This window comes from Mustela putorius, unplaced genomic scaffold (genome assembly GCF_011764305.1).
Source record: "Mustela putorius furo isolate JIRA1106 unplaced genomic scaffold, ASM1176430v1.1 tig00000127_pilon_pilon_pilon, whole genome shotgun sequence".
Lineage (NCBI taxonomy): Eukaryota > Metazoa > Chordata > Mammalia > Carnivora > Mustelidae > Mustela > Mustela putorius.
The window spans coordinates 5,962,284-5,989,885 of record NW_025421288.1 but is presented as its reverse complement, the minus strand read 5'-3'; the positions used below and the strand labels follow the sequence as shown (position 1 = coordinate 5,989,885).

Genomic DNA, 27,602 nt, shown 5'->3' with positions numbered 1-27,602 from the left:
CTGACTTCACAGAGAATCCCGCAGGGCTCAGGCAGCCCCGGCCCGCCGACCCCAGCTCCGGAGTGACAGTCCAGCTTGGAGGAAGGGGCGGGGCGGGGGAAGAGCGGCAGGCATCCACGGAAATCGCAGTCCAGGGATGAATCACCGCCACATGACCCCGAAGAGGAGGGGAGGGGGGTGAGGAAGGGGCGCGGATGCGGCTGGAGCTCCGGGAGCTCAAGCCTCGCACGGGGGCCCCCCTCTAGCCCCGATGTGGGAAGCAAAGGGAAGGCCCGGTCCCGCGCAGCTGCAGCCCCCGGGCCGCCAGTTCCCGGGGGCGGCGGGACTCACGGCCTTCAGCTGCTCCAGCCGGTCCTTCATCCTGGTGCCCAGGCGCCCCGAGGCAGGTGAGCGCGTCCCAGGTGAGCGCGTCCCAGGTGAGCGGCCGGAAGTGGCGGCCGGCCGGCCGGGGCGACGGAGCTGGAGGCGCAGGCGGAGGCGGGCGGCGGCCGCGGGCTAGGAGGAGCGTCCGAGGCCACGGGAGGCTCCGCCGCGCCGCCCCCTCCGGCCCTGCCGGCGCCCAGCGCTCCAAATCCGGCTCCCGGGCCGGCGCCGGCGCGCAGCGCAGATCCGCCCGGCGGGCCCGCCCCTCACCTGGGCCGCGCCCCGCGCTCCTCCTTAAAGGGCCCGAGCCGGTCCCCGCCCCCACGGCTCCCGCTACCCGCGCGGCGGCCCCCTCAGGGGGCGGGGAAGTCCTGAGGGAGGGCCGGGCCCGCGCGACCGACGGACAGCCCACCCTTTCCGTCTGCCCGCCCGCCGTTCCCCGGCTGCTCCAGGCTGTGCCGGGCCCAGCCCCAGCCCCAGCCCCAGCCCCGCGCGGTCCGGCGAACCGAGAACTCGGGCGACGCGCTCGGCGCCTCGCAGATGGGCGGGAGAGCCAGGCGCGCCGCCGGGAGGAAGGGCGCTCCGGGTGCCGGAGCTGGCCGTCCAGGGGCCTGCGGGCGGACGCTGTGGACGCGCGTTCCTGGAGGAAATAACTGGGCATGCGACGGGACGGGGCAGGTGGGGGCGAAGAATTTGGGACTGACACAGCCGGCAGTCGGGGCTCCTCCGAGGAAGGGGCGCAGTCCAGCGCCGACGCCAGCACCTGCCGCTCAGAAGGTGTACAACTTTGGGGAAGTCGCCGTTTCGCCCGGGGACTCGGTTTCCGCGTCTGTAAGGCAGAGTGAATCCCCACTTGGGTGTGCCGTGAGGCCCGGGCGACGGGGGAGGAACGACTGGCTCGCGCCGCAGAGCGCGGGGTGCTGAGATGGGGACGCGCGCGCGTGTCTCCGTCTCTTTGGAAAGCTGAAGCCGCCTCCGCTCCTCCGCGGTGCGGGTCCGCAGGTGGGATGTGTCTTCGGGAAAAGTGGGCGGGTTCTTCGTGCTGACCCCTCCCTGCATGCCCCGCCCCACGCACCCTTCCCTCTTTCCCGTTCGTCTTCCTCCTGGGGAACCGGTGATCCGTCCAGCCGCGGGCCGCGCTCCGCCAGTGGGACTGGCGTTCCGGAGACTCGATGCTCAGGTCAGGACTGTGCGCTCTGTATTCAGGTTAAAAGGCTGTAAGTACTTTCGTCATTCTAACAGAACTTTGCCCTCTTCTGCGATCTCGGTGCATGCTGACTTCATCGCCTCCCATAAAGATACGGTCTGCAAGCGGTCGGTGGGTGAACTCTGGTTCTCAGCCCGGATCCTCCCTGTAGGGTCCGCTTCCTTCCACCCCCGGCCTTCCCTTAGAGGAGTTCCCGACCTTGATAAAGGCAGGCTTCTGCGCCCCCTGGTGGTCATACATGGAAAAGGTGAGTAAGTCAGAAACCGTATCCCACCTTCCCTTAAATTTTTGTTAGTGGGGATGGGATAGCGGGATCCCGCGCCTTAGAAAAAGAGAGTCTCCTGAGGGAAATATCCCAAGATATTTGAAGAGCTTTACATTAAAGTCTGGAACGGGCCATAGGAGTCTGGAATAAGGAGCAAGGATAGCCGTTCAGCTTCTGCCTGAACACATCCACAGATGGAATATTCAAGGCCTCCTTTTAAAAGATAATTGTTTTTAAAAAGATAAGATCAGGGGCACTTGGGTGGCTCATTCGGTGAGGCCTCTGCCTCCGGCTCAGATCATGATCCCAGGGTCCTGAGTCAGCTCCCTGCTGGGCAGGGAGTCTGTTTCTCCCTCTGCCTCTCCCCCACCCCAGTGCTCGCTCTATCTCTCTCTCAAATAAATAAATAAAATATTGAAAATAAAGATAAAATCATGACTCTCAGACAACTATAAAATGAACACACATCAAAGATTTTATTTGACGAATTAATGAGGGAACCATTAAGGTGTCAAAAAACTGTTAAGGGAAGGACCCAAGGAACACCCATACACAGGCAATCAGGAATGCTGAAATGAGTATGTTAAATGCAAAACTGGCTTCTCCTTGGGAAAGATCTCATTTGCATCTCTATGGACAAGAGTTATTTGCATTCTGAGCAGTTTTCTACAATTTACAGAATTGTAAAATAGTTACAAGACCACAGGAGGCACAAATCAGTAATAAATGCAAATAACCCAGAAAGGCCCAGCATGCCATCTGATACCTAATAACCTAATAATTCTTTTTTCCATTTTATTTCGCAGTTTTTCCAGACACCTCAAGGAAACATCTTTCCTGGTTGAAAAGTTCCAACTTTTGTTCGTGTATTGCTTTACAAAACAAAAATCTCCCTCCCTGCTGCTATTTCTTGCTCCTTGCCTTTGTCCAAACCTTTAAGAAATGTAATCTGTGCTTTCCATGAAGGGAGAGCTGCTATGGCGTTGTAGAAGGATTGCTGACACAGAGCCAGGACGCCTGGGTTCTCGGCAGACTTTCTGCCACACAACAGCGGTCCCTTCACATCACACAACCTGCATTCTCCTTTGTGACATAGGGGCTGGTCAAAACTAGTGGTTCCCAACCTTTTCAAGATTAAGAATGTCCTATTGTCTTTGTTTTCATTCATGCATCTCTTATTTCAGAAGATTCCATAACCTTATCAAAATATATTTATGGGATAATCAGAAATTTGGATTCCTCGAACTCAGAGGCATAGACCAGATCGGTGGTTGCCAGAGGTGGGGCTGCAAAATGGAAGGAGGAGGTCAAAAGGTACAAACTGCGAGTTAAAAGTCCAGGGGATGGGACGTACAGCACGGTGACCAGAGTTAACAAGAATGTGTTGTGCATTTCTAAGTCGCCAAGACAGTAGATCTTTTTTTTTTTTTTAAGATTTTATTTATTTGACAGAGATCACAAGTAGGCAGAGAGGCAGGCAGAGAGAGAGGGGGAAGCAGACTCCCCTCTGAGGAGAGAGCCCGACGCAGGGCTCAATCCCAGGACCCTGGGATCATGACCTGAGCCGAAGGCAGAGGCTTAACCCACTGAGCCACCCACATTCCCCAACAGTAAATCTTAAAAGTTCTTGGGACCCCTGGGTGGCTCAGTCAGTCAAGCATCTGCCTCCGACTCAGGGTTCTGAGAGGCTCAGGGTCCTGGGATCGGGCTCCCTGCTCAGAGGGGAGTCTGCTTCTCTCTCTGCTTCTACCCCCCACCACCACCCTGCTTGTGCTCTCTCTCCCTCTGCAAACAAATACATAAAATCTTTTTTTAAAAAAAGTTCTCATTACAGGAAAAAATTTTAACTATGTGAGGTAACAGATGTTAACTAAATTTATTTTTCCGTGTGTATGTGTGTGTGTGTGTGTGTGTATCACATCATTATGCTGTATACCTTAAACTAATACCATGTCTTGGGGCGCCTGGGTGGCTCAGTTGGTTAAACAAATGCCTTCTGCTCTGGTCATGGTCTCAGGGTCCTGGGATCAAGCCCCGCATCGGGCTCCCTGCTCAGCAGGGAGTCTGCTTCTCCCTCTCCCACTCTGCTTGTGCTCTCTCTCTCACTGTGCCCCCTCTGTCAAATAAATAAATCAAATCTTTTTTTTTTTTTTTTTTTTTTTTTTAAAGAGCTCTCTTAAGTGCATTTGGAGTCCAGGAACCCAAGATGGGCCATATCAGCAGACATCTTTATTATGTTTTTCTGTTTGAAGGCAGTTACAGACTTGAGGCCTTTAAAACTCTCATTAGGTGGGGCACCTGGGTGGCTCAGTGGGTTAAAGCCTCTGCCTTTGGCTCAGGTCATGATTCCAGGGTCCTGGGATTGAGCCCCGCATGGGCTCTCTGCTCAGCGGGGAGCCTGCTTCCCCCTCTCTCTCTGCCTGCCTCTCCGCCTGTAATCTCTGTCTGTCAAATAAATAAATAAATAAATCTAAAAAAAAAAAAAAAAGACCTCTAGTTGGGCAAGAATCCTGTTTTGTTCATTTTCTATTAGTATATTAATGTGTGCTCTTCCCCACCAGGCAGAAGTATGGATTCCACCTGCTAGCTGTGTACAAGGAACTGGAAAAGTCAAGTTCAGTGGGATATGGGACCTGGGCCAGGGGAGCCTGGGGGCTTCTGGGGGCTGGTGAAAAAGACTCTGATATTGAGCCCAAGTGGACTCTAGGGTCTCCAGGTAGGTGGACAGGGACTCAAGGTTCCAGACTCGCTAGGAGCCCTTTCTCTCTCAAGTATTTTTATTTTTCTGCCCCACAGAGGAACTTGGTTTCCCACCCACTCTGTCTGGGTGTGGCTGTTTCCCCATTAAACAAACCTCGTCCAGGTCAAGTGTGCATTTTGGCTCTGTATAATTCAGCCAACACTTAATTTCACTTTCACAAACAAACCAAAGAGAGGATCCTGGCATCTGGGAGCTCCACTTCCTTCTCTCTCCTCCCTCTGAGTCTACTTTTCCCATTGGAGAAAAGGACTGAGCCCTACCCCATCTGGACCTCAAGAGGCTGCTGCAGAACCAGTGAGACCACTTTCTGGCTGCTGCACCTTGAGGTATGGTGGTGAGTAGAGATAAGGGGAACAAGAGAATTTAAGGGGAAGGTCCTTTCTGTTCCCCAGCTCTTCCCCACCACTGGGAAGGATGGAGAATAAACTTACTGACCCATGGTTTTCAACTCCTTTAGCATTTGTATGGCTACATACTGCTGCATAACAAATTGCCCTTGAACCCACCAGCTGGAAGCAACAAACCTTTATCATCCTCTGGCTTCTGTGATTTGGGAATCCCCGTGCAGCTGAGCTTTGTGGCTCTGTGGCACAATCTCACAGACCTCAGAGAGCAGTGTCGCCTGGGGCAACAGTCTCATCTCTTGGCTTGACTTGGGGGGGTCTCTTCCAAGGTCGCTCTGCATGGCCAGGATTTGGTTCCTCAAGAACTACTGGCTAGAGGCTTCCTTCCGTCTCCTGGCCATGTAGACCTCTGCCTAGAGCAGCTCACAACATGGCAGCTGGTTTCCATCAGAGCAGGAAGATGAACAAGAAAGGGTAAAGGAAGCCAAGGTGTATTTGTAACCTAATGCCAGCTGTGACATCACATTTGCTGTATTCTGTTCACTAGCAGTGACTCTGCGGGCTGCAGACCACACTCGAGGTGAAGAGGATTACAGAGGAGAATGAAAGCCAGGAGCCATCTCTCAGCTACCCAGTACGAGGTCAAATCCCAAATTAATGCCAGAGTTACACTCTTCACCTTCCTACAGCTTGCTTCTCCCCCATACACCTCCTGGACAACCCTGATACATTCTCCAGGCCTCAGAGTAAAGGTTGCACCCTCCAGGATTAACTTAAGTGTCCCCCTTAAGTCCCCCTGACGGCCTGGACTTTATCATAGCCCATACCTCACTGCCAGTTACGTGGTCTGCCGTACAGGCCACTGGTCTGCCTCACACTCCTTCTGTAAACTCTGTGAGGACAGCAGCTTCATCTCTCCTCTTCACCGACGTGGACCCAGACCCAGCCGTAGGGCCAGAAATATACTAGGCACTCCGTTAACGTTGACCACATTTAATAAGTGAGTCTTCCCATGATACGCTCCATACGTCTCTCTTCGGATTGGAACTCCTCAGTGGCTTCTCGTTACAAAGAAGAGGGAGTCCATACTCTTAGAGTGGCATTCAGGCCAGGCCCTCGCCCCCTCTGGCCCGGCCCCGAGCACTGTCACCCCCATGACACACACAACCCCATCGTCCGCCTCACCTAACGCCCACCTCTTCTCTGAGCCAGATGTGCCCAGGATTTCCCACCTCCCTCTGCCCTTTTTCCACTTCACATCTGTCAGATCCCTGCTCCTCCTTTAAGACCTAAACCCTCCGGACATTAGGGGAGGGAAATCAGAGGGGGAGAGGAAGAACCATGAGAGACTATGGAATCTGGGGAACAATCTGAGGGTTTCAGAGGGGAGAGCGTTAGGGGAGGGGGTAGCCGGGTGATGGATATTAAGGAGGGCACGTGCTGTATTGAGTACTGAATGTTATATACAAATAATGAATCATTGAACACTACATTAAAAAAAAAAAAAAAAAGGCCCGGAACCCTTCTGTTCGCTCAGGCAGCCCCTTGGCCCCCATGGCCTGCCTGCTCCCAGAAGAACTTGTTCAGACCTCTTTTGAAAGCCCACCCTGTGTTGTCTTATATCTAGCTGCTTACCACTCTGTCTCCCTGGCTAGACCATAAACTGCTTAAGAGCAACAAACCAGTATTATTCACCTCCTAGTGCTACTACGAAGTGGAATGCAAATAGTTGGAGAATAAACCAAAGAATGGTTGGCTACTAACACACACACACACACACACTCTCTCTCTCTCTCTCTCTCTCTCATGCATTCCCTTCGGATCCTCCTCTCTTCTCCCTGAGGAAGAAAGATAATCCTTACTTAAAACTGAATGCAATTGCAATGCCACATGTTTTGGAGAATTGAGTTTAAAATATTTGCAAACGTGTCTCTTTTTTTTTATTTTTTTCAAGTAGGAGCCCAACATGGGGCTTGAGTTCATGACCTTAGAAATAAATGCATATATCTCTGGTCAACTGATTTTTTTTTTCCAGTGGACCAAAGGGACTGCATGGAGCCCATTGCAGGACTTGAACTCACAACCCTTAGATCAAGACCTGAGCTGAGATCGAGTTGGATGCTTAACTGACTAAAACATCCAGGTGCCCCTTACAAAGAAAAAGGTCTTATATTGTGTTGTTCAGATGTTTTCCTAGCACAAAACTCCACAGGCCATATACCTGTGCCTTCAACTTGACACTGTAAATAATTTGAACCTTATGCATTTCTCACTTTGTTTATATAAACTCCTCAATCCCTAGAGCCTAAAAGCATGAGGTGCTCCCCTGAAGAACCTAGAAAAGAGGCCTCACCCAGAAGAGCTTATGGTTACTTTGAGTTGCAGAAGACAACTTCTTCTTGCTTCTTGCAACGTCTTCAAAACACCTATCAAGAAGAACAGATAAACACAGTGGAGCAAAGGGGAAAGGCAAGTGAACCACTATGGCTTTAAAATGTTTATAACCAGGGGCGCCTGGGTGGCTCAGTGGATTAAGCCGCTGCCTTCGGCTCAGGTCATGATCTCAGGGTCCTGGGATCGAGGCCCACATCGGGCTCTCTGCTCGGCGGGGAGCCTGCTTCCCTTCCTCTCTCTCTCTGCCTGCCTCTCTGTCTACTTGTGATCTCTCTCTGTCAAATAAATGAATAAAAATCTTAAAAAAAAATGTTTATAACCAAAAAAATAAGTCATGTCATATATTTCTCCATTTGGATGTTGTGTTTTTAAGCCCAGTGTGGGGCTTGAACTCACAACCCTGGGATCAAGAGCTGTGTGCTCTACCAGCTGTGCCAATGCAGGCACCCCTCCATTTGGATATTAAACCAACCATGCTGAATCTTTTATTGTATTTTTACAGTTTTTCCCTGTCCCCCAAAGATGTCACAATAATTTGGAGGAATAGAGTAGATACTACTTCCCTCATTTATTATGAAATTAAGTATAGAAAAATGAAGGGATTTCCCAAGCTTCCATAGTACAGGGAGAGCTTGCTGAGAGAGGTTGTAGTTTTGTTCCCTGGGCTTTGAAACCACACACCATCTACACCAAAATCCCACATTCTGCCTGTCCTGGCTGTGCGACCTTGAACACGCTACTGAAACTCCCTGTGTCACAGTTTCCTTATCTGTAAGCAGAGAAAACAACAGGGTCTGTCTCCTGGGTTTTTGTGATGATAAATGGGCAATCATTAATTCCCTTGTGCAATCCTTGAGAAGAAGCCTGCAAACCCATGATAACTACACTTGTTTTTCTCAAGGAGCACCAGGAATTGAAAAGTACCTAGACTATTTCAGTCACTAGTGAAAGAAACCCCCCTCTGAGTAGTCGATCAACCTCAGCAGGTTCAACAGGGTAAGGAATAGAAGAGTTTGGTGGGGACAGAGTTCAGAAAACTAAGAGAAATGCACCCCACATCCTAGAGTCTGACTGCATATTTGCACATTACAGGCACTGAGTGAACCTGTAGGAGACCACTGGTGGGGGTTTGATCAACACAGTGCTCCTCACACCTGTTTGACCACAGAAAGTTTATTTCTCCCAAATAGAAATTATTCAACAGGACTCATGTCCTGCAGAAAACACCGACCTAGTGAAATACTGCACTAGAACACGGGAGAGGCCCAAAGTGTCCGTAAGTGAGCCAAAGAAGATCCTTTCCAGTTCTTGTCTTTTTGTTTTTTTCTTTTCTTTCTTTCTTTCTTTTTTTTTGTTTTTTGTTTTATTTATTCATTTGATGGAGAGAGAGAGAGAGCACAAACAGGAACAGGGGGAGCAGCAGGCATAGGGAGAAGATGATTCCCCACTGAGCAGGGAGCCCGATGTGGGACTAGATCCCAGGACTCCAGGATCAAGACCCCAGCTGAAGGCAGATGCTTAACTGACTGAGCTACCCAAGTGCCCCCCGCTTCTTGTCTTTCAAAGAAAGATGGGAACATTTTAGTTCCATGTAACACGAATCCTGGCCATGGTTTCTGCCTTCTAAGCCTATGATACATTTTCAGAACAAAACAAAAGAAAAAAATGTAGCAAACATTTTTCAGATAGGAAACAGAGGTACAAAGAGCTCATTCTTCTGCCTCTACAATCCCCCCTTCAGGAATGCCCTTCCTGGGTGCCTGGGTGGCTCAGTCCATTAAGGGTCATGAGATTGAGCCCCGAGTCAGGCTCAGCTGAGTCTGCTTGTCCCTGCCCCCCAACCCTCCCCGCCCCCGGCCTCCACACCCCCCACACATGCACTCTCTCGCGCTCTCTCTCTCAGATAAATAAATAAAATCTTTTTAAAAGAAAGAAATGCCCATCCTGCTCCTGTTTGCACACAGAGAGACCTGGACACCTGCATGGTCAGCTCCAATGCCTCCTCCCCAGACACACTTGCCTTGATTCCTTTCTCTGTCCCTCGTCAGAAGCTAACTGCATTCTATCACTTGCTGTTGGGCTATCATGGCCCGTGTTCTTCAACACTACCAGACTTCCCTTCCTACAAGGCAGGAACTGCCTCTTACCTCTCTACATCTTGCCCAACCTACCACAGGTGGGTACATAGTACATAGCAGAGTTCAATAAACAGTTGTTTACTGTCTTCTTAAATGTTGTTGGATGAATGAATCACTCATAATTTTTTTTTATTTTTTTAAGTAAGCTCCACACCCAACATGAGACTTGAACTCAACCCTAAGCTCAAGAGGTGCACATTCCACCAACTGAGCCAGTCTAGCACCCCAATAAATGACTCACTAATCAATGGGCAGAGGAATAAATGAACTTCCACCACCCTACAAAAAGATAGTAAACCATCTATGTTCTGATGTTCCAATGCCATTACCCTGAAACAAGGATCATCCTACAACAGTTATGCTCCCACTCACAGCCACACTACAGTCCTTTCCCTCCATTGTGCCCAGCCAGTGTTTATCTCCACAGAACGAGCTTTCCTCAACCCGAATTGAGATTTGAACCAACATTACCCCTCCCTGACCCAGAGAGGCTCAATTAAAAAAGCAAACCTCCCAATTATGTCCACTTCATGTCTTCGTCCAACTGGGCTGCCATTACGAAGTACCGTAGTTGGGGTGGCTTTGGAAACAACAGAAATGTATTTCTCACAGTTTGGGAAGCTGCAAGTCTGAGGTCAAGGTTGGGTGAGGAACCTCTTCCAGGTCACAGACTTCTTGTACCCTCACATGGTGGAAGGGGCCAGCGAGCTCTGTGGGGTCTCTTTTATGAAGGCACTAATCCCATTCATGAGGTCTCCATCCTCATGACCTAAATACCTCCCAAAGACCCCACCTCCTGATATCATCCCACTGGGGATTAGGATTTCAACAGATGAACCTGAGGTGGGCGGACACAAATATTCATACCACAGCATCTAGGGACAAAGAGAAATGTGAGACTTGTGTGTGTGTGTGTGTGTGTGTGTGTGTGTGTGTGTTTGTATCTGAGACAGAAGGAACTTGAGGGGAGGATACCCAATGGACATGGGGAGAGTGAGTTAGACTCAGACTAATAACTAATGCAGAGTCAGATACTAAGATGGAGACAGATTAGCTCTGGGTATAAATGTAAGAAAAAAAAACACAACTTTTAAGCTCCTGCTCTTTCCCCATCACTTTTCCCAGGAAGAAGAATTTAGGATGAAAGAGAATTCGAGAAGGTAGGAGCCCAGCATTTGCACCACAGGAATCAGCAGAGTGGTTGCAATGGTCTCGGTTTGATATGTATCTCATTCTTGGTTCTGTCCCTGCTCACATATACATATGACCCTGCTAAGAACCTGAGAACAAGACCTAGACTCTACACGTAATGATGAGGATAAGCAATGACCACATCCTGTTGTCATCTCCCTTTTAAAGTCACAAAGTATTTTCACTTTGGGTCCTCACAACTACCCCAGGTTTAAGTCTGGTGGGCGTTTTCATCCCCATTTTAGAGATGAAGAATCCAAGGCTGAGAAAAGAAAAATGACTTTTCAAAAATAATATAACAGGAAGAAGTAACAGTACAAATCCAGTGACCTCTTAGCTCCCACCTCCTCATCTTCCAGAAAGAACACTCATTTGTTTCTTCCCAGCAATGTTGGAGAAGAACATCCAGAGTCTTCACTGTATTTAGGACAACAGGAACCTGATCATTGTTCTCTTCAAAGCATCCTTAAGCTCTCTATTTCTCATGCTGTAGATCAAGGGGTTCAGCACAGGGGTGATGAATGTGTAAACCACAGACACTACCTGGCCCCTCTCTGGAGAGTAGCTGGAGCTGGGGCAAAGGTAGATGAGGCTCCCACATCCATACTGGAGCAGGACCACAGTCAGGTGAGAGGAGCAGGTGGAGAAAGCCTTGTGCCTCCCCTCTGCCGAGCGGATCTTCAGGATGGTGGCCACAATGAAGACATAGGAGAGAGTGATAAGCAGGAAAGGGATGGTGAGGACAGTGACACTGACCACAAACAGCGTGACCTCATGGACCCAGGTATCTGCACAGGCCAGTCTCATGACAGGGAGGATATCACAGTAGAATAGGCTGATTTCTTTGCTGCTGCAGAAGGGGAGTTGGAAGATGAGCACAGTCAGCTGCATGGCCAAGATGAAACCCAGCACCAGAGACCCCAGGGCCAGCTGGACACACAAGCGCCAGCTCATCATGAGGGTGTAGTGCAAAGGATGACAGATGGCCACAAACCTGTCATAGGCCATGACAGCTAGTAAAATGCAGTCAGTGCTGCCCAGGAAGATGAAGAAGAACATCTGGGTGCCACAGCCAGGCAGGGAGATGAGGGCTCTCTCCATGGACAGGACACTGGCCAGAGTCAGAGGGGCAATGGTGGAAGAGTAGAAGATCTCCAGAACTGCCAAGTTGGCCAAGAAAAAGTACATGGGGGTGTGCAGAGAACGGTTAATCCAGATGATGAGAGAAATGGAGACATTGCCACTGATGCTGACCAGGTACATGATTAGGAAGGCCACGAAAATCAGCATCTGCACCTCAGGCAGTTTGGAGAAGGGGCGGAAGTGGAAGTGAATCATCCCAGTTTGATTTGCACTCTCCATGTAGTCAATGAGTTGGGCCTGTTGATGGTAACCTGCTGTGCCCTGAGGATAGATTAATGTCAGGACACAGAGCTCCTGCTGGGTGACCCATTCAACTCTTGGCTTCTCCCTTTCTTGAGCTCCCCAACCCCAACCATCTTTTTCTCCAGGCTAAACTCCACAATTGGGGCACCTGGGTGGTGCTCAGGGTCGGTTAAGCATCTGACTCTTGGTTACAGCTTGGGATCTCATGGTCCTGAGAGGGGATCTGTGTCAGACTTCATGCTCAGTGCAGTCTGCTTGAGATTCTCTCTCCCTCTCCCTCAGTTCCTCCCACTTGTGCATTCTCGTGCTCTTTCTCTAATAAATAAATCTTAAAAATGAATAAATAAGTAAATAAATAAATTCTGCAATGCACTTCTAAATCAGACTTTTTGTTGTAATCATCCAGAAGTAGTTCACCTCAGAAATCCTTTTCTTTTTTATTGTATTAGAATATACATTGCAAAAAAAAAAAAAGAATATACATTGCATAATATTCATGAGTTTAGCCGTGTGTAAGTGTACAATTCAAGGGCATTAAATACATTCACAATGTTGTGTAACTGTCACCTCTACCCATAAGCAAAACTTTTTTATCATCCCCAACAAAGACTGCGTACCCACTAAACAATAACTCACCATGTGTTCTCCTCCCAACCTCTAGTTACCTCTATCCCAATTTCTCTCTCTCTCTCTCTGTTTGCCTACTCTAGGTACCTTCACACAAGTAGAATCATACAATATTTGTCCTTCTGTATCTGGTTTATTTCACTAACCATCATGTTTTCAAGTCCATCCATGTGCTAGCACATACCAAATTTCCTTTATGTTTTATGGCCGAATAGCATTCCATTGTGTGTATATACCATTGTGTGTTTATCCATTCCTCTGTTCATGGACACTTGGTTTGTTTCCACCTCTTGTCTCTTGTGCATAATGCTGTCATGAACGTAGGTGTGTAAGTATCTGTTTGCATCACACCGAAATCTTAAGTCAGAATACCATACCCAGACCACAGATCTCTCTGTTCCCTAATTCCTCCCCTGGTTCTCAAGAGCACAGCCTCTGGGATTAGACCATCTGGGTTCTAATCCCTAATCTGCCACTGACCAAGAGTATGACCTAGAGCAACTCGTTGAGGCTTTCTGCTTCAATTTCTCTATCTTTAAAAATAACAATAGGACAAAACTCTTAAGATTGTTTTGAGAAGTAAACGTGTCTGGCCCCTAGTAAGCTCTCCATGACTGTAGTAATAATCATTAATATTTCATTTCTTCCAACTCTTCAAGACCACCTTGATGCTTCCAGTTCCTCCAAATAAGCCTCCTTCTCCTTGGGCGTTACTCCCTTCCACCCAACCAAGACCTATGGTTTATCTCTTCCATTAGTCTTTTTCCAATATTGTTATTATCCTTGGCTCCTTGACTTTTTGTCAACCCTGTTGTCTTCTGTAATATCCAACATACCTATTCCAGGCTGAAAGATTGCAAAACCCTGCTGACAGGGCCACAGCAAAGGGGCATTACCAACCCCAGCACTGTCCCCAGTCCTCTAAAGTGCAAACCTCCCTGGTCTCTTCAAGTCTTTCCTCTGCTACCTCCTTCCTCACCAATAATAGATGACCCAGCCTCCAATTTCACAGAAAGAAATAACAAAAGCTACTTGGAGGCAGCCCATCATCACCCTCACTAGCACTGGACCTAGAACATAAGACCTACACCATATCCGTAACACATTCCCGCAATCTTACATCACCCTCTGATGCCTCCCTATCTCCTTCCCATTATGACCATTCCCCACTTCTTGTTTAGTACAGGCAATCCAGTTTCCATCTTACTCCTTGAAACCACTCTAATGTGAAGGTCACCAATGACTTCCAAATCATTGAATCCAACAGCTACTTTTGACTTGATCAGCATTGCATTTGAAGCTGTCCCTACTTCTTGAAATTCCTCACCCATAGCCTCTGTAATGCTACTCTACCTCTCTAGACACTTTTACATTTTTTTCACTTTTCCATTTCTGTCACTTCCAGAGACCACCCTTCCTCTTAATAATTTGCAAAAGGAAGATTTTGTTGGTTATTCTAGGTCGGCTTCCTGATCCACTCTCCACCCTGCTCTGCCCCATGGGAGGCTAGTCACTAAGAACTGCATTAACCAGTCTCCCTCACCTTGTGGTTTCTGATTGAATTTGGCCAATGAGAGGTACTGGCAGGAGAATGAAGAATAGTAAAAAAACACTGGGTAGGGCGCCTGGGTGGCTCAGTGGGTTAAAGTCTCTCCCTTCGACTCAGGTCATGATCCCAGGGTCCTGGGATGGAGCCCCACATCAGGCTCTCTGCTCAGCATGGACTCAAAGCTCCATGAGGGAAGGGGTGATTGGGTCCCATTCTTCACTAATGCCCAGGACGCTAGCACAGTGCCAGGCACAATGTAATTCCGTATTGACATGAATACTAGAGATTTACTGAGGCCCTATCAATGCCAGCAACTAATACTGAGTACTTTTGAAGTAGAAATAGTAATCTTCATTTTAGCACTCTGATACTAAGCATATCCTTTCTGGAGGGATAATCAGCTGTTTTTCTTTCTTTCTTTCTTTTTCTAAGATCTATTTATTTGTTTTAGAGAGAGAGAATGGGGGGGGGGCATGGTGCTTCAAGGGGAGAGAGAATCCTCAAGCCATGTCCTCGCTGAGCCCCTGAAAAGGGGCTCAATTCCCGGACTCAGAGGTCATGACCTGAGCCAAAATCGAGAACTGGCAGCTCAACCGACTGAGCCACCCAGACACCACAAAAATAATCAGCTGTTTTCAAGAAATGATTAAGATGTCACGTGCATTGGGGCATCTGGGTGGCTCAGTCGGTTAAGCACTGGCTCTTGATTTTAGCTCAAGTCATGACCTCAGGGTTGTGAGATCGAGACCCCCCTCCATTGGGTGCTGTGCTGGGCATGGAGCCTGCTTAAGATTCTCTCTCCCCTCTCCTTCGGCCCCTACTACCCCCCCACACCAAAAAAACAAATGAACAAACAAACAACAAAAAAACGGATGTCAAATGCACTGAATCAGCACTCTCATTAGAGGATCTACCCTAAGGAAATAGCCCAGAATATGGATCCAAAGGCACAAAGATGTGTATAGTATGTCTTAATAATTTCTCATAAGGAACCAAAACAAATGCTTAATGGAAAGTAACATTTCAGTCACTTAGAGTATATCCATGTGACAAAATATTACATTTCCCTTAAAAGTGTTATAATAAAGAGGTTTAATAAAGTAAGAAGATGTTTATAATATGACGTTAAATGAAGAAAACAAAGAAGCAAACTGCGTGCATGGCAACAACCAGTTCTGTTGCCAGCAGACAGGGCAACAGTACACTCTTCATAGTGTTTTTGGGAGAAATGAGGGATGATGTTTTCTTCATGCTTTCTCCACTTTTCAAATTTTCTTCCCAAAAATGTGGGTTTATTATTTTTTTTGTTATAAAAATGTTATCAATTTTTAGAATTCTCATTTGAGAAGCTATGAAACTGAAGAGACATAACACACCCCTAGTTATACAACCACTCATTGTCAGAACCAAGATTAACATCCAGATACGGCCATGGGATCTGCACACTTGCCAGTGAGGCAGACCAAGATGGCGCTAAATCTAGATATTTATTTTTATGTTTGTTAATTCCCAGGCATATCATACTCTTGACTTGGGCTAAGTTTATTGTGTCGCTTCCTTCCTTTTCCTCCCTTCTCTCCTTCCCCTCTTTATTTTTCTTTATCCTCATCTCTTTTTTTTTTAAGACTTTTTTTAATCTACTCTAATGAGAGAGAGGGAGAGCAAGAGTGGGGGCGGGGAAGGAGCAGAGAAAGACAATCTCCAGCAGACACCCTGCTTAGCATGAAGCCTGACTCGGGGCTCCATCTCATGACCCTGGAGACCACAACACTAGCCGAAACCCAGAGTCGGACGTTCAACTAACTGAGCCATCCAGGCGCCCCATCCTCATTTCTTCTTAAAGCCAACCATTTAGAGTTAGCTCATTCTTCCAACCCGTCAAGATCTTACGGAAAATTGCAATTCTTTGCTCCAACAAGCAATTGATTTCTCTCCCATTGTCATCTACAAATTTAATGAACATGTTTCTGGTCTAATGCCCATTTATAGCTATATTAGATCAGATATGGAAGCCACATCCCTCAAGCATAATAACCCCAATATCCCTAAAACTTTTCTTCAGAACATCAATAGGTTTTCAAAGAAGTTTTGTTTTTGTTTCTTTTAAGATTTATTTATTTATTTATTTATTTATTTATTTGACAGAGATCACAAGTAGGCATAGAGGCAGGCAGAGAGAGAAGAGGAAGCACACTCCCCATTGAGCAGAGAGCCCAATGTGGGGCTCGATCCCAGGACTCTGAGATCATGACCTGGGCCGAAGGCAGAGGGTTTAACCCACTGAGCCCCCCAGGCGCCCCAGAAGTTTTTTTTATCCCCGTTCGGTTAGCCACCCTATCATTATCATATAATATCATTAGTTTTTGATGTAGTGTTCAGTGAATCATCAGTTGCATATAACACCCAGTTTTAAAGAAAAGTTCTCTGTGTGGAATGTCTTAAAAACAACAGCATATTCCACTGCAAAACAGAATCACACTGATTACAGAGAGATGTTCAACATTCCTTAGATAAGGAATTCTAATTCTCATTGCTTAGACTCACCTGAATCCACAACACATTCTCCACACCCTTGCCCAGACACACACGTTTCCCTCTAATGAACACATATATGTCGTCCTACTTGACTATTCATCCATTTTTGCCTTAGCTGTAAGGAAGTCCAAAACTAAGTTTTATATTCAACTGCTTATCATTCCTCAACTCCAGTAACTCTGTTTCTGTTTCGTTCTTGCCTTTATAATGCACAAGTGAATTTTGATCTTACTGTAGCTAGGGTTTTATTGCAAGGCACTCTATTTTTAGGAGTATTCAAACCCTAGTAAATATATTATATGAATAAAAAATTTTTCTTGCCTTATGTGTCTTCATCCAAGGTATTGACAAGTGAATGAGAAATCTCTCCGCTCTCCATTCCCAATTTTGCTCCTTCTCTGGGTTCCTCTCAATGGTATAAAAATGACAACCCTGTGAGCTTGGTGGTAGTTAAATGTTCTCTTTCATTGTCTGCTTTCTTCTGCCTTTGCTGATGCATAATCCCTTGCGGCTTAAACATCGGATCAGGGAATTCTAGTTCTCTTTTTACCTGGGAAATATAAAGCCTCAATAATGTTGCATCTTCTTTGATTTCTCTTGTGGTACCAGTACTGCTTCCAAAGATTTTGCGAACACTCAAAGAAAGATCCCTTCCTCTTCCTTGATGAGAAGGAAGGAGCCTTGGCATACTCCTCTACCTTCTTCCCTCATACGGTATAATTAACAGAACTGTTCTGCATCCACTCGTTCGACAAGTACTTACTGAGCATCTACTACCAACTAGGCATTGAGCATGTAACTCAGAAACTGAGTAGATTACACTATGTTTCCTGGGTGTCCCAATGAAGCATGTACCTCTCCTACAAGGAGGGTGGATAACACTTTCTCACCGCTCTCGGTTAACCTAGGAAATTGGTCACACTTTGAGAGAGAGGCAGACTTACTCTCTCACCCTCAGCAGTGGGCTGTCTGTTTTAAAGATTTGCTTGTTGTTAGAATATTTGGCATAAACTGTGTCACTTCATTTGCTCCAGGAGATGGCACAAATATTCCAACCCATTTGTAATTCCACCCCAGGAAGCCCCTCAGGGGATCAGGAATCCCAAGGTCGGTAAGGTTCATTGGTCCATTCCCCAGGGTCTAGACCACACAACAATTCAACCAGCCTGGTCTTCCCTGTGCTCTCCTTACCTTCTGCCTGGAGAACCTGGCAGCCACATCCTTCCCTGAAGCTGAGTGAAGCCCACAGTGGAATCCTCTTCTCAAGGATCTTGGGAATCGTGGAGACTGACACTCTGAGAAACCACCCAGTACTGAGGGGAGCACACATCCGGACACTGTTATTCCTTCCCTGCTGTGTCTTCCCAAGGGGGAAACATAGGACTTTGGGTCTTGCAGAGACAGAATTCTGGGTTCTCTTTTAGTTCTCAGTTCTTCTCATCTTATTTCTGGGGAATTCCCTGCCAGCTTTGGTTCAATAAAGCCCCAAGAGGCTAACTTCACTTTTAACTTGACCATCCCCTGTAGGTCAATGTTTGAACACAAATAGGAATTGTTTGGAGACTTGATATTCTAAATTGCTTTAATTGCTACTAGACTTAGCTATAGTCCAAGTATTGCTTAATTTTTACTCTCCAAGTTTGAGAGAGCTTAAAAGATAAACAGTTTTAATTTATCCAATTAATTAATATTGGGCACCTAGACAAATTATAGGAATCCTTCAGAACTCAGCCAAGTGTTAAATAAAGCCATATTCTGATATACACCCCTTCCCTTTCCCTCCTCCAAAAAAGGAAAAATCACTCCCTGCTTCATGCTCTGTGATGGCTTTGTCATATGGCATCTATCTTTGTTTTCTGTCCTGTAGCATCTATCACTCTATGTTGTGTTTATTATATTACTTGTCACTCCATCCCTACCACATAGGTGCGCAATGGGAGCAACTAATTCAACGAGATATTGCATTGCATGGTGTGGTATGTTGCACGACCCTGAGATCATGACCAGAGCTGAAAACAAGAGTCAGTCGCCAACTGAGTCAAGAGCCAACTGAGCCACCCAGGTGCCCTTAAATTGTTTTACAACAACAGTTTATAGTGATCCTGGTTAAGGCTTTTATAAAATGTAGGAAAAACATTTCCCAAACTTCAGACATGAATGAATAGTTTTCATGATTTATGTTTTATCTGAGTTACTGGTATGAACGACTTAATGTTTTTCTTGACTTAAATTCAACTTACTTTTTGTTACATATCAATGTATATTACATGGGTTCTCCTTGGTAATCTCTCATTTTTCAATAAATACAAACAAATGTTTAAATGCTCATTTATGTGTCACCTGAAACTTTCCTTTCAAGAACCAGTAACTCTGAAGACTCTGTGAACCTGATCAAAATGAAGGCCTGCAGGGGTGTGGGTATGTGTGTGTGAGAGAGAGAGAACTTGGCAGGAGGCTGTCAAAGTAATCTAGAACGACAAATACAAAGCGATTCCTGAAACACAATCACCAGCCATTTTTAAGTCTCATGGTACGTACACTGAACTGAAACATGTTTCAGAAAGGAGAAGTAGTCAGGTGTCCACTCAGAGAAGGACCATCAGAACTGTTCTCTTGTCTAGAGCAGAAGGGGAAAGCTGCAGCTCACAAGATACCAATGGGCAGTGGGGGGCCTCAGGTGGCTGCACTCACAGTTTCATTGCCTTGTGGAAAGCCCCAGAATGCAATGCAGCAGAGTAGCTGCCATACTTGAGTTGGGACTCCATTTCTTTGGAGTCCAGATCTCTTACCACTATAGCTAGGGCCACAGATGTCTCTGAGTGACACAGCAGGCAATGTGGCAGTAGTTTATTCACGATTTCTCTCAATTCCATTCCTCTTTCTCTTTCTATTGCTTCTGCCTATTTTTCTTATTTTTTAAAAATTTTACTTCATTTTTTCAATTTCCAAGATTCATTGTTTATGTACCACAACCAGTGCTCCACGCAATACACCCCCCCTCTTAATACTCACCACCAGGCCCTCCCAACCCCCCTCCCCTCCAAAACCCTCAGTTTGTTTCTCATAGTCCACAGTCTCTCATGCTTCTTCTCCCCCTCTGATTTCCCCCAACTCACTTCTTCTCTCCTTCACCCAATGTCCTCTTGAGTTATTCTTTATGCCCTACAAATAAGTGAAACCATATAATTGACTCTCTCTGCTTGACTTATTTCACTCAGCATAATTTCTTCTAGTCCCATCCATGTTGCTACAAAAGTTGGGTATTCATCCTTTCTGATGGAGGCATAATACTCCACTGTATAAATGGACCATATCTTCTTTATCCATTTGTCTGTTGAAGGACATCTTGGCTCTTTCCATAGTTTGGCGACTGTGACCATTGCTACTATGAACGCTGGGGTACAGATGGCCCTTCTGTTCACTATGTCTGTAACCTTGGGGTAAATACCCAGTAGTGCAATTGCAGGGTCATAGGGTAGCTCTATTTTTAATTTCTTAAGGAATCCACACACTGTTTTCCAAAGTGGCTGCACCATCTTGCATTCCCACCAACAGTGTAAGAGGGTACCCCTTTCTCCGCATCCTCTCCAACACTTGTTTCTTGCTTGTTGATTTTGGTCATTCTAACTGGTATAAAGCTGGTATCTCAATACAGTTTTGATTTGACTTTCCCTGATGGCTAATGATAATGAACATTTTTTCATGTGTCTATTAGCCATTTCTATTATTTCTTCTTTGAATGAATTCCCCCAGGGAATCCATCAGGGAATAATCTTAATCTTTCGGTATCAGTTGTGCCCTGATTTGTGACCCAATATGTGGTCTATTCTGGAGAAAGCTTCATGTGTACTCGAGAAGAATCAGTATTCTGTTGTTTTATGGTGGGATGTTCTATATATATCTATGAGGTCCATCTGGTCCAATGTGTCATTCAAAGCTCTTGTTTCTTTATTGATTTTATGCTTAGATTATCTGTTTATTACTGAGAGTGTTGTGCTAAGATCCCCTACAATTAATGTATTCATATCAACATGACTCTTCATTTTGATTAACAGTTGCCTTATGTAGTTGGCTGCTCCTATATTGGGAGCATAAATATTTACAATTGTTAGGGAAATTAAAACTGGTTTATATATAGGGGTAGTATTGAATAGGGAAAAAGGATTACCTTGAAGCTTATATCTATATGTACACCACAACCTCCCACAGGCAGTGTGCACCCCCGCCACCATCCCAGCGGTCGCCCAAGGCCCCCGCTTGTCTCTGCACTCCCATGCCACTAAAACAGCGAGCAATATTGGACTGGGTGAGCCCGAATCCTGGTGACGGCCATTGTCAGGACTGCTGTCTGGGGTCCACGCCTGCACGCGGTGCACTCACCCCCGTTGGAGGCGCATGGGCCGAGGGACCCAGAACTGAAACCACACCAGGCTCTCTCAGGCATGGGCAGAAGTATGCTCAGCCCAGCGGTGGTGCGAGCAGCGGAAAACCATGGACTCAGGGAACATGGACTGGAGCCCCATTGGGCTCTCTCTGGCATGGGTGGTCACCGGTGGTGACCGTCCTGGAACCATGGGCATAGGCCCATGCCTATGACCGCCCGATTCCACTAGTTGCCCCTTAAGATCTTTTGCTCTTTTTGAGTGCTTTTAACCAGACTCCAAGTTAATGCTGTCCCCAATCACAGGGCACTTTCATTATGGGGGGTTACTTTCCAATGGGTCACTACTGGTGGTTCCCTCCCCCTTCTGTTTATCCTCCGATAACAGAGTGTTCCCACTCCACTTTACCTCTCCACTGATGTCTTCTGCCCCTGTTGAGATCCAGAAGTGTATAATCTTATATCTCAGGCTGATTTCATGGGTGTTCAGAGTGTTCTGATAGATACTTAGCTCACTTTAGGGGACCGGTTGAAACAGACTCTCCTACTTCTCTACCATCTTGCTCCTTCTCCGTGCTTACTTTTTCCTGCAACCCTAATGATGGTTTTCTCTTTCCCAAATTTAATGTGCCTTTGCCTTATAGGTATTAAATAAGTATCATTTTTAAGAAGCTACAGGGAGAAAAATCCACTTGACTCCTTGGCAAATGGCACCAGCCTTGAGTCATCTTCTTATCCTTTTTCTAGAATCAGACTCCAGAGACTTTGGGAAAGAGAGTGAGTGCATCCAAGGGGGAGTCATCCAATGATGTCTATGATCAATGTACCTCTTTCCCCCATGGTCTCTCCACATTCTCCAGTGATTCATTGAGTGCATCCATCTGATCCCAACTTTCAGTCAGTTCTTCCACAGGCAACCACAAACCACAGTAGGCATAGCTGGCAAATTGTCTCTATGGGATGAGGGGAGTCAGTAAATCTTGCTGTTAATAGAGAAGCCCTTGAACTTCATCTTGACCAATATCTCACTTCTCTAGGAAGAGCAACCAGAGAGACACTATAGCAAACACTGCATGGCCCCAAAGATCGTTTTCCTTGCTAAGGGTAAAGACCAGGACTGGTGAGCTCTGAATTTCACTACAAACAAATCATAAAATCATTTGGCTTTTACTATTCTCTCCTAAAGCTTTTAATTTCTAGGTCAAACTTACCTGAGTAACAATCAAATCTTAAAATATACATACAAGGATTTGTGTTCAGTAACATCCATAAGTGAACAGGTTGTATTTTTCCAATTCGCGTGTGTATTTTACTTGATAGCCTGTTTTCTGTTACAACAGATTCATTTCTTTCAGAGCTGAGGCGCTATTTAGCTTGTACCACTTGTACTCTAAATATCTGCTGTTGGTCATTTACACAACCATTTCCCTAAGAGTGTTCACAGAAGACGATCTTGATCAGGTTAAGTTAATTAGGTGTGGAAGGAAGGAAGGAGAGAAGGAGAGAGAGAGAGAAGGAGAAAGAAAGAAAGAAAGAAAGAAAGAAGAAAGGAAGGCCGGCAGGAAGGAAGGGGAGAAGAGAGGGGGGGAGGGGAGGGGAGGGGAGAGGAAGAGAAGGGAAGGGGGAAGAGGAAGAAGGATGAAGGTTGATGTCCTCAATCACTCTCTTCCATCAGTTTGGTGAACAACAAGAAGTGGATCCACAGGGGCCCACCTAAACTTGAGTGACAGCCTGCCTGATATTTTTAGTTAAAAAAGGGAATGTTTTCTTAAATAACTACCTTCTATAAACTAGTTAGGCAGTAGGACCGTGGCATAGTTAGTTCTGGCTGTTAGAACAAAGTGGGTTGCTTCTAAACAACAGAAATTTATTTCTAACAATCCTGGAGGTGGGAAGTCTGACATCAGAGTGCCACATGGTGTGGTAAGGACCCACTTCCACACTCTCCTTATATCCTCACATGGTGGAGAGGGCTAGGGAGCTTTTGTGGGATTTCTGGTATAAGAGTGCTAATACTGTTCATGAGGGCTCCACTCTCATGACCTAATTACCTCCAAACAGTACCAAATACCATCACATCAGAGATTAGATTCAGTATATACATTTTTGAAGCAACACAAACATTCAGAGCATACTAGGCCACTTCCCTTGCATAGATAATGCCACTAGGAGTCTTTCCAGTAGGCTCAGACTGATGAGTAAATAAAATCAAATTAGAATATGATGACAGTATTTTGTGCTGTTCAAATCTAATTCCATCGGAACACCATTATGAAATTAGAGCATGCTGATGGATGTGTAATGAAAGAAAAGAAAACCAAATCGTGTCCAAATCTTCTGTACTAAGCAAAAAACTTCTTGGCTCATTATTAATGCAGAATATATGCATTCCAACTCTTGGATAATAATAATAACCTGGAAATTCCTCTTCTCCAATTCCTAACCAGATCCTGGTTGAGTAAAATAGTGTTTGTGGAAAGACGTGCTGGCCAATCATGCTCTAATAGTTTAGGTCTATTCCCCAAAATCAAGTTAGAAAATTTGAAAGATGCATCCTTTTTGACCATAATCATCCCTTCCAGAACTACTTTAAGTGACTTGAACACATCACACTATCAATTTACATGGAGAATTAACCCTAGAAAATTCATTTCATATTTACTGTATGTTATAGTGGTTAAGGTCACAGGCTCTGAAGTTAAGACTGTGACAGCACTTACTATCTGTGTGATCTTGGGACAATTACTTAACCTCTCTGAGCCTCAGTTCTTTATGTGTAAAATATGGATAATAATGGTACATATCTTACAAGATATTGTAGGAATCAAGTGAGCTAACATGTACCAAGTTAACATGTACATATCTTATAAGATATTGTAGGAATCAAGTGAGTTAACATGTACTAAACAATGTCTGGCACATTATTCAGTGCTCAGTAAATGATAGTTAGGGTTATTATTATAATTGCAGGTAGGTTACTAAATATGGAATATTCTCCTTTGGAAGATTTTGGGAGAAGATTCTTTTACCTCTGAGATTTAACAAAAAAAAGTGTTAGATTTCTCCATATTTCTGCTATAAATTATCATATGAACTCTGAATTTTCCAACTGAATTGTATTTTATTCTTTTCCTTGGCTACTAGAAATCTCAGATACCTGTAGATCACCACTGTAGAAACTGCAGAGAACACATGGTTTGCATTTCTACATAGAATTTTACTACTATATTCTCTATAATCCCACCTAAATTTTTCCTTTACCCCAATCTTCTTGCTTATGTGTTTTTAACATTTGTATCCAAGGTATTTTTAAGCTGCTTCACATCTTTTGTGGAAGCATATTGGAAACAGAATAAATAAAAAGTAGAGAAGTAATGTATTAATTCTAACAAACACCATTGCTATCAATAAAATATCTGTTGAATCTCCACACAAGCACAGCTGAAAATATTCAGATGCCCCAGGAATTCTTACCATGAGGATTCCATATCCCCTTCTTTCTCACATGCAAAACAATCAGATATGCGAGAGGCTGGTTTTTATCACCAAGTGCGCTTGAAACTTCTAGAGAGAATGGGATTCTTTTCTTTTGCTCTTATCAAGGAAGATGTCTTGGAAATACTTTTCCCTACTCTCAATCCTCCATCTGGTCCCTGCCACCAATGCCCTGCTCATTGCCCGCTATGGCTTGGGGTTCGCCTGTGACAGTCACAGGACCCACCTGCTGTGATGAGGAACCACTGACTCAACTGCTTTGGGAAGGGCTGATGGGATCAGCAGGAAGGCAGGACTTGAACAACTTAGTAAAAGCCGTTCAAGGGCAAGGGACAGAGGACATACATACATACATAACGATCGTGGCTTCTTCTGTACTTTCCTATTATATTTTCACACATCCATATTCTCACTTGTCTGTCCCTCCAACCCCCTTGAGGTAGGAAGCCTGTAGATATCACCATCCTCTCTTTTACGCAAAGGAAATGTTAGGACTCAAGTTTATAGTTGGACCTTAAGGCTAAGTATGCAGCACTTACCAGAAAATACGAAGAAAGACTAAGCCATTTCATCTATTCCAAGGGGCCTTAGAGACTTATTATAAAGGCAATGCCAAAACATATAAAACCTAGTTATAGGGGTGCCTGCCTTCAGCTCAGGTCATGATCCCAGGGTCCCTCACCCTCTCCTACTCCCCCTGCGCCCTCCTCTCTCTCACTGTCTCTCCCTCTGTCAAATAAATAAATAAAATCTTTTAAAAAGAAAAGAAACTTGGTTATATAAAAAGAAGTGTGATTTAGTGAAAAGAGAAAGATCACTGTTGAAGGGGTGGCCAGACAAACAATAAAGTTTGTGGGACTTTAAAGTGGGACTAGACAGTGGCATTAGACAGTGGGACTAGAGCAGCTAAAGAGAAAGGTCAAAAGACGATTGGATACGTGAACGCATTGGCTCTGTGTACTGTCGGGGATGCAGGCTCTTAGGTAACAGGACAGCATCCATTATATGAACTGCTATCATGTCTCTATGTGTCCATTCTTCCATCCTTTTCCTCACTGACACTCCGGTGCAGTCCGTATTCTAAGCTGTGCAGTGAGAGAGAAGGCTGGCTAGGCAGGCAGGGCCAATCCAGGGCTTCCTCACTGGAATCCATGAAAAAGCAGAGGAATTTGCAGTGATAAGCATTTCACAGACTAAGATAGTCAATGGACACGTTTATCTCTCCACTCCTTCCTTTTTGCTTCGGAGCTTCTTGTCCTTCAGATCATGCTGCTCCTCCTGGTTTGGGCAATATTTTTTCTAGCAAGGAATATTTCTGGTTTCCTAAACCAGCACATTCTTGCCGAAAGTCTTCTTACTGCGTCAGTCACCTCTTGATTCCTTATGCTGTAGATCAAGGGGTTTAGCAATGGTGAAAAAAAGGTGTAGACAACAGACACTGCCCGGCCCTCTTCTGGAGAGTAGCTGGACCGGGGGCGAAGGTAGATAAGAGTGCAGCTCCCATACTGCAGGAGAACCACGATGAGGTGGGAGGAACAGGTGGAGAAAGCCCGATGCTTTCCCTTAGCTGAATTCATCCTCAGGAGGGTGGCCACGATGCAGCTGTAGGAGAGGCAGATAAGGAGGAAGGGGACAGCCACAGCGGCCACACCAATGGCATAGACAACAGCCTCATATACATGGGTGTCTGCACAGGCCAGGCGCATGACTGCAGGCATGTCACAGAAGAAGTGGTAGATCTCATTGCGGCCACAGAATGGAAGGCGGCAGTTCAGAATGGTCAAAGGCAGTAACAACAGGAATCCCAGCCCCAGAGAACCTAAAGTCATCTGCCCACAGAGCTGCCAACTCACGATGAGCTTGTAATGCAGTGGGTGACAGATGGCCACGTACTTGTCGTAGGCCATGACAGCAAGCAAGACACAGTCAGACCCTCCAAGAAGGACGAAGAAGAACATCTGAGTCCCACAGGCCGGGAGGGAGATAAGCATCTGCCCCATGGAAAGGACGCTAGCGAGAGTCAGGGGAGCAATGTTGGTAGAGTAGCCAATTTCCAGCATGGCCAGAACAAAAAGGAAGAAATACATTGGGGTATGGAGGGAGTGATCTCTCCAGATGGTGAGCCCAATGGTGATGTTTCCAACAAGACTTCCTAAGAACAACACCAAGAGGGCCACAAATATGAGGCGAGCCACTGCTGGGTCCGTTGAGAAAGGGTGGAAGTGGAAGTAGACCACTCCTGTCTGGTTTTCCTCTTCCATTTACCTGGTATGAGGAAAGAAGTCATGGGAAAAGTGACTGTCCTTGTCTTGAGCCTGGAACCTGCCCAGCCACGTTAAAAACACTGTCTGCAATCGTTGAGTACTTATCCTCAAGGCTTCCTTTGGAATCTAGTTCATGTTACCTCGCCTGGCTTGGGCTTACTCTACTAGCTGTGTGACCTTTAGAAGGAGAGTGGTGAAGTCTGTAACTTTACAGACTTCACCACTCTCCTTTTAAACATGAGGAGAGCAGAACATCCACCTCTGAGGTGTGACAATTAAATGAGATTCTGTGTCTGAAAGTACCAAGCCTAGTGCACCCAGTAGGTTCACAATGGGGTTTCCTGTTTTCCTATTTCCATTCCTTCCTTGATCTACATATGAACACTCCTGATCATTCACATGTCTGTTTAGTACTCTGATTATCCAGTTACCACAATAGCAACTTAAAAATACATATTTAGGGGGGCACCTGGGTGGCTCAGTGGGTTAAGCCTTTGCCTTTGGCTCAGGTCATGATCCCAGGGTCCTGGGATCAAGCCCTGCATCGGGCTCTCTGCTCAGCGGGGAGCCTTCTTCCTTCTCTCTCTCTCTCTCTCTGCCTGCCTCTCTGCCTACTTGTGACCTCTCTCTGTGTCAAATAAATAAATAAAATCTTTAAAAAAAATACGTATTTAGGGGCACGTGGGTGGCTCAGTTGGTTAA

General features: G+C 45.8%; 3 protein-coding genes across 6 annotated transcripts in view; all 3 read right to left on the bottom strand.

The window, feature by feature from the left end:
- Positions 1–494, bottom strand: part of STX3 (syntaxin 3) — a 39,638-nt gene extending 39,144 nt beyond the window's left edge. For all 4 annotated transcript variants that reach the window (XM_013044614.2, XM_013044615.2, XM_004770432.3 and 1 more), the window contains exon 1: positions 331–494. In XM_013044614.2, the coding sequence (XP_012900068.1) occupies positions 331–360 (30 nt within the window). In that variant the 5' untranslated portion in view covers positions 361–494. The remainder of the gene's footprint in view (positions 1–330) is intronic.
- A 10,592-nt stretch (positions 495–11,086) lies between these two features.
- On the bottom strand, positions 11,087–12,025 carry LOC101688346 (olfactory receptor 10V1-like). Its single transcript, XM_004770469.1, has one exon. It carries the CDS (start codon positions 12,023–12,025, stop codon positions 11,087–11,089), a length of 939 nt encoding a protein of 312 aa, XP_004770526.1.
- Positions 12,026–25,895: 13,870 nt separating this feature from the next.
- On the bottom strand, positions 25,896–26,897 carry LOC101688626 (olfactory receptor 10V1-like). Its single transcript, XM_004770470.1, has one exon. It carries the CDS (start codon positions 26,895–26,897, stop codon positions 25,896–25,898), a length of 1,002 nt encoding a protein of 333 aa, XP_004770527.1.
- Between the last annotated feature and the right edge of the window lie 705 nt (positions 26,898–27,602).

What these genes read in the sequence shown, in the direction of transcription:
- LOC101688346 (XM_004770469.1), bottom strand. Translation starts at nt 12,025, where the DNA reads ATGGAGAGTGCAAATCAAACTGGGATGATTCACTTCCACTTCCGCCCC.
- LOC101688626 (XM_004770470.1), bottom strand. Translation starts at nt 26,897, where the DNA reads ATGGAAGAGGAAAACCAGACAGGAGTGGTCTACTTCCACTTCCACCCT.